This window comes from Corvus cornix, chromosome 4 (assembly GCF_000738735.6).
Source record: "Corvus cornix cornix isolate S_Up_H32 chromosome 4, ASM73873v5, whole genome shotgun sequence".
Classification (NCBI taxonomy): Eukaryota; Metazoa; Chordata; class Aves; order Passeriformes; family Corvidae; genus Corvus; species Corvus cornix.
Window position 1 is genome coordinate 64,156,121 of NC_046334.1, and position 7,581 is coordinate 64,163,701.

Here is a 7,581-nt window from a genome sequence, read left to right on the forward strand (position 1 = left end):
CTGAAAGCCTAAGACTGCAACAAGATGACAACCTACAGCACGCCTTTAGTGTATAAATCAAATCAATTGGTTCAAAGAAAAATGCAAAACAATTGATGCAGGAGCTCTACATCATCTACACTGAGACCCATGAAAATAAGCCGGGTACATACACTGCCTTAAAATATGTCTTTCCCATAGCAGAGGCCATTGCAGGCAAGTTTCCTAATAGATTTAAAACTCACATGAATTCAAATGTTCTCCTAGTTTCAGACACATTTTCCTTCAAACCACTCACAATAAAAAAAAACCACAAAAATTCACAAAAAAAAAAAATCAAAACATTCCATTTAACTACGGCCTTATGCTATACAGACATTTATAAACACTGTCCATTGGGTAACAAATTTTGATTTTATGCCCTTACTGGGCAAGATCCACCTTGAAGACACAAAAGAGTGCAGAATTAATACCTCAGCTTCTCAGATCAGACCGTAACACTGGAATAGCACCAAGCTCAGATTAGAAGACAAGCTCACACATACCATCACTTGAGGAAGGCTGTCATGCTTTCAATTCTAGAGACAGCTCATAAGGTTTGGGGGGTCACCACAACCTTCTCCTTTCAGCAGGTCAGATATATTTTCTGACATCTCTGTTCCTTCAAAAACACGCCTGGCCACAGCTTAACAACTACATTAAACAGAGTGACGATGCTTTTCTAGGGAGAAAGATTTTTTTTTTCTGCAGACATATGATAAATACAATCTGGCCAGTTCTCAGTAAACTTACAAGAATCACCTGGCTGAAAATTCAGGTTTCAGCACAAGGTTAGCACCTAACTCACCAACATTACAAAGGCCAAGGTACTTCTGAACGCAAACAGAAGCAAAAATGTAAGTAGTATAATAAATAAACAAAAGATATCTATAGATTACAGATTGTTATGGCATTTATAAGATAATAGTCCTCACATTCCTGGATTCAAGTACACGGAGTTGGACTTCAGCAAGGTAATACTCGAGTGCTCTCGCTCATCTGACTGTCAAGACAGTAACACTGCAAGCAGTTAAAAGCCCAGCTCTCTACGTGAACATTTGTGCCGTTTGTTTATGTACACAATCATTTATTGTTCCCACAGCTATAAGCACTCGAACAACTGGTTCTTCACATGGGCTCTCTATCCAGCTCCAGTGATCATGTGCACATGTAGGAATGCCAGTGCACACACGCTGCACAGCCTCTGCACCCCACCAATTAGGTGTGGAATAGAAAGCTTGTATCAACTCAAGTAAATGTAACTGATCTGAACCAAAATTTATTAATGTGTTCTCACAGTCAAACAATGTAACACCTGTGCATACCTTTCATTTTGAGATGTCTATAACAAATCAAGGACCGGGGCTTACTAAGGGAAAAAAACACCAGGAACATTGCAATTTTACAGTCAACTCAACAAACAAGGATTTTTTTATCATGCTAGTACACCAAGAGTGCAACAGATATTAAAGAAATAAAATTCCTTTAAGCTGATTGTGAAACCTCTATTGTAATAGCCACATTTGAAATAAGCAAAGCACCAGCGTGTATCAATAACTAGACCTCTCGTGTTGTGTTTATTTAGTAAATGTAATTATTTAAGATTCCAACATGCCCACATGCATTCTTCTTACAGTTCATTAAATAAAGGACAAAAAGGCAGACATTGTGCATAATTCTGTACAAACACAGGAAGACATGTTTCCTGCCACAATGAGTTTACAGCAATTTAAAGCACAATGCAATAAGAGTGCAATAGAACATAGGAGGTAAATGAGGGAAGAACTGATAACAATTAAAAGCAACTACAAAAACTCTCGGCACTCTCATGTTAAAATGCATATCTGCTGCTGGTAGACTTTCTGGGTATGACTGTCCCTTGCTTTCCCCCTTGTCCATACCCCTGAAATAATTAAAGAATTTAGTTCAGTTCAACAAATTAGAGTGATCTGAGCAATCTCTACAGAATTATCTTCCTAGTTACAAACACACACAAAATAGAATACCTTCCTTGTATCATCAACACTATACTGAATTATTACCTTATACTGCAAGCAAAAGTGGGATTTATTTTGCTTACAGAATTATTCCAATTGCTTTCAAGCCTAGACAGATAAAAATCACTACTTGAGTGGACTGCTTATTTTCTGTGAAGAGTATTTCATTACAACAATTTCGATACTGAAACAAGTATCTTGCAGGATTCACTTAAGCCAAACTGTGACCACATTCTGCTACTGAAAGGTTCCTTCCTTCTAAATCTATCCTTGGACAGCACCCATCAATTATCAAATCTGCAGGAGCTTACTGATCCATCTGAAAACTAACTTTGGGAAGAAAACCCCAAACCCAAAACACACAGCAACATAAGGAAAAAAAACACCTCAAAACCCCACACACCCTAGATTGGTTCATGGATCCAGCTGGAAACTACCTCAACCATTCTGCAACCACAGGCTAGAACCATACAGCCAAGAGCTGGGGGGAAATTTGCTTGAGGCATGACCTTAATTTAGCCAAAATCAATCATGACACAGAGGATATTCTATGCATAACAGCAGACACAATTCTCACTCCCAAACTGCTCCTGCCATAGCAGTACAAATGAATTTTAAAGTGGATGCAAATGGGCCAGGTATGTTTAAAATGTACTCTTGGCGTGGATCCTCACGTGGAATAAACTGCCACTGACTTCAAAGGAACAATGTCTCTACCCTGTGGGTGCATTTTTTTGAGACTATTACTTAAGGCAATGAAAAAAGAAAGGCTCCTAAGCAGTTTAAAACATACAGGGATTAATTTCTTTCCTTCCCAACATCACAGACTATGTGTGGGATGCTGAAATGAATTTGGGGCTTGCATATATTCAAAGGATTTACTGGGAGTGACTGAAATAAAAGCAGAAGATATAAAGAGAAAAGTGAATATAAAATAAAAATTGGGAGTGAGGGAACTTTCTTTTGTTTTTTTCCCCAGAATAACCTTGTTTATATTTATTATTTCTCTCCATTTATGGGACAAATTCTTCAATATCCTTCAAGAGATACAAATTTCAAATATTTTTCTGCTGGGAAAAAAATGAATGTGTTAATTCCTCTGCTCTTGTACACAACTAGAAAACATACTTCTCCACATATATATACACTACTCTTTTACACATAAAGATGTGAGTAAGGAGAACATGGAATAGCTGGTGTGAAAGCTTGCAGTCTCAGTTCATATATCACTATCACTTAACGCTTACCTGGTTTTGTATCTCAGTTCCTGCACTTCAGCACTCATAAGATCAACTTTGAGTTTGCTTTATAATCTCTTGTTTTTCTACTGAGTCACTTGTGCTTGTTCCACCACTGGGTTCACCTTAAAAGGAAGTTTTCCCTTTTTCTTTCCCACATACAGGTTTCTCCCAAAAACTGATATACGCACAAGAGGGAAGAGCTGGATTGACACAGAGGACCACTTAACCCAGGGAGCAGGGACAGGGAATCCCAAAACACCTTGCACTGCAGCTGAACTGCAGTTTTCATCTGAAGGCAGATCCCTCCATGGACACGTCAGCTTTCAGCACAAGCAGGTCAACTGACAAACTGGACAAGGAAAGAAAAACTTCCAGTATAGCTCCTGACTCCTAAATCTTTCACCCATGATGTACCAAAGGGTACTTTGTGTCATCATATCATCTTCTAGTTGTAGGTACATTCAAGAATCATATATTATGTTATCACTAACACCCACATGTGCAAAGAACTGGGACTTGATTATTTACCAAATTGATTTAAAAGAAGATAAGGAATCCTGACGGTTTCCCTTCTTCACATAAAGAAGTGTTGCAGAACACTGTCTCTAGCAGAAGTTGCTAGAGACATTACAAGTCTTTAATGAAAAGAGACAAGCTTCTATTAAAATAGTGTTTTATTAAAAGCTACGAACATCCTCTTACAGACAAAATTTAAAGTTTTGAGGCGGGGGGGAAGCTGGGGTTTCATATGACCTGAAAAATGGAATTAGTAAACTCCTATAAACAGATGTTATCCTCATACAAATTGAATTAGAAGATTCACGCCTCTAATGAAATGAATCAACAGTAAGACTCTTAGTGAGAAGGTAGAAGGTAAGTAGTCTAGAAACAGACAGCAACAGCACTTTATTTATATTGAATAGGAGAAGAAAGTAGCAGGAAAATACTCATTTTACCTGAGTTCCTCACTCTCTAATAACATAGATCAAATTTACCTTCTACGCATCAAACCATATTTAAACGGTAGACATGAACCTCGCTGTTCAAGCTGTGCTGATTCTGCACACCTACAAATGTAAAATCCAAATGATATTCATATCCTAACAACACTCACATGCAGAACTATTAGAGTATCTAAAATTAGAAGAAAATTATGTGTACAAATCTGGGATCATGATTTTGATTCTTAAGTTTGGTTTATATGCTCAGGTAAGATTTGGTGTTTTTTATTGGGGATTTCTGAATTCTCATTAGGCATCTGCCATGGTCTTTCACCATAAGTGGACAGGTACGCAACATCTTTTATTCAGTTTCTATATTTGCAAAATGAAAATGACATATCTCTGGGGTTAAAAGACTTTGTAAGATGTATTCAAAGGTACAACCTCTTACTACTCTCATCTTCATCAAAAAAGAGTCTCAAGTTAGACTGAGACTAACCCATGTAAGCCGTAATTAAACCTCACTGATTTCTTCTGACATGCACGGCAAACGAAAAACAAGAGCACAGTAGTTTACATGTTATTTTATTTGCTGTTACAACTGATATATTTATCCAGATGAACACCTCTTACCCACACTGAGGAGAAGGATTACTGATGTGGCTCAAGCCTGTGCATGAAAATAAGTGCAGCTGCTATTGTATATTAGCTTTGGATTTTACTTTCTTCCACAACAAACACTAATTCTGGACTTTTCCATGCACCTCTCCATACACTATACAGTGAGATAATAGAAATGTGGGAAGGAAAGTAATTTGAAAGTCTGCTCTTCTGTCCCAGCTGTGAGGCCCTTTTAGCAAAGAATACATTTCAGTAAAACATCTATCTCACACACTAACATTGCAAATTGCCTTGCAGTCTATCAGGCACACAAGAATAGAGCTGGGACAGGGATTTTATGGAATGGTCTTGACAGATGGAGTAAACCAGACATCCCCAGACCAGCCAGAGCACGCAACAGACAGAAAATACTTTCATTTCAAGGAGTGTTTTGAAAAATGTGACATAAAAAGTACCCCATGCACAGGGATTGAGACATGAAAAGGTAAAAGACCTTCTACCAATTGATTAATGGAGTTCTAGAGTTTCAAAGACAGAATTCACATTTTTTGTGCATGCTTACATAACAGAGCCCAGGCCAATTGAAGGTACAAGGAGAGTAACAGATTATTACCATTACTTTTATAAGTTTCACATCAGGTAGAACTGATCTTCACATCAGCTGCTCTCAGACTTTCATTTAGTTCATTAAAATATCTTGTTTGGTCAGTTCTACCACTATAATTTATTTTAAACATAGCGAAACCTTAACTAAAGAGGCAGCCTGACATTAAGCAGCCACTTAAAAGCCTCTGCAGATTACCACTCCGCTCTTTGTGGTGAGGGTTTGGGCACAGTAAAGTTTTGAGCCAGATTCCACTTTCCCTTCATTTCTCAGATCACTCCAATGCAAATTCCAAATACAGGCAGCACCACCACAGACATGTTACCGTCAGTGAAACCAGCCAAAACATGTCCTCTAGATTGAGGTGGTCTCTTCAGCTAAGGTTGGAAAATGGCCCAAAATTGTGATCACTGTTCTGTTTTTTAAACCCCACTTCAAAGTCAAAAAGCTGATTTTCCTCTCTTGCTGCTTAAGGCAAATTTAACTGGATACACATATGGCGTAAGTGCCAAACCCATTTAGAGTTGGAGGAACTTGCAAAACATACAGGGGCAGATTCTGCTGTTCTTACTCACTTTAAACAGCTCCAGCTTAACTAATGGGACTTCTCAACACAATTAAGACAAGCAGGATCCAATCCAAAAGAATATGCACATTTCATAGTTGAAAAACATACTCTGCACAAAGTACACTGGTAATCTGGGGAGACTTTCAAGTGGCCATTTAATGGACAGTTATATACACGAAAAAGCAGTAGGACAATCTTAGTTCAGGATGGATTTTTTAAACAGCAACCACGTGCTATACTAAAACTAATTATTTGCCCAAAGCGTTTGTTAGTTGAGGGGAGGAATCTTCAACTCAAGGTGTTCTAGGGAGTCAAACTGTAAGTGTCAATCCAATGGAAAATAGCACACTTTTGTATCAGGACAATACAAAATATTCGACTGCAAAGTACAGGTCTCATTCAACAGCTACGTTTTTCTCAGGCAGGAATTTCAGCAAGATGGAGTGCAAGGTTTTTCCAGAGAAGATTTATGTCACTTTATCCTTTATATCCATATGCATATATATTTATAAACAAACTGAGAACCACAGATTAACGACCTTTTTAAAACATCCGGTAAAAACACTATTAGAATCAAGAAGGAAGGAGGAAGGGGTGTTTTTTTCAGAAGAAAGCCACAAGCCAGTAACTCCAAACAGATCCCGCCGGGGGAGCAGGGCAGGTGCCTCGGGGCACTGCCCGGGACTCACTACCCGCCCCGGGAGGGCTCCTGCCGCCACCCCGAGGGGTCCCCGCCCCGCCCGGACCCCCTGCCCAGCAGCCTCTCCTCCCTCCCAGCTTCTCCTCCTCCATCACTTCCTCTCCCCCTCCTCGCGGGCCCCTTTCCCCCTCACCTCAGACCCTTTTCCTCCCCAACATACGTCCTCAGCCCGCCCCGCCTCGTCCTCCCGCTTCTCCTCCCTCTTCGCCTCGCCCCGCAGCTCTCACCCTCCCGGGCTTTCAGCAGCACCGTGTTGGCCACGATGTTCTCGATTTCCATGGTCGGGGGCTCCTTCCTCTCAGGGCAGCCGGAGAGGGGGCCGCCCCTACAGCCTCCTTCGCCCCCTCCTCCAGCCCCGCCACCGCCGCGGCGCCAAGCCTCGGCTCATCCGGCCCCGGAGGACCTCAGCACTGTGCTCGCCTCTTCCCCATCACCCGCTGCTCGCCGCGGCACCGCGCTCCCCCTCCCCGAGGGCGGAGACGGGTAGCGGGCAGCGCCCGCCCGCCCCGGCCATGGCTCCTCCGCCCGCCTCAGGCAGCACCGCCCCTGCGCCGTCACTAGGGACTACAAGTCCCAGCAGGCAGAGCGCGGTATGTATTAAGGACATGCACGCGATGTCCGGTGAGCCTGCTGGGATATGTAGTGTATCAAACCTTCCCCAGCCTCGTCCCAAAGCGGGCGGGGAGAAGAGCGGTAAATATCGCGGTACTTGGGCTAAGCTCTCGCGAGAGGTGCCGGGTTGCCGGTGCGCATGTGGTAGTGCTGGGTACGGCGGGTTCAGGGGCGCGTTGGCGTCGCGCTGCTCTTTCCTCCTTCTTCTCCGTCCTCTTCTGCGCTCTGTCCTGCGCTCCACGCCCCTCCGGCTCTCACGGAGCTGTGTCGGAGGGCAAG

The 7,581-nt window shown here is 41.9% G+C and overlaps 1 protein-coding gene across 2 annotated transcripts in view; it reads right to left on the reverse strand.

The window, feature by feature from the left end:
- The window catches only part of GRK4 (G protein-coupled receptor kinase 4), a 39,458-nt gene extending 32,264 nt beyond the window's left edge, over positions 1-7,194 (reverse strand). For both annotated transcript variants that reach the window (XR_005601752.1, XM_039550844.1), the window contains exon 1: positions 6,918-7,194. Coding sequence is in view for 1 of the 2 variants with exons in the window: in XM_039550844.1 (XP_039406778.1) it covers positions 6,918-6,969 (52 nt within the window). In the remaining variant the exon portion in view is untranslated. The remainder of the gene's footprint in view (positions 1-6,917) is intronic.
- Between the last annotated feature and the right edge of the window lie 387 nt (positions 7,195-7,581).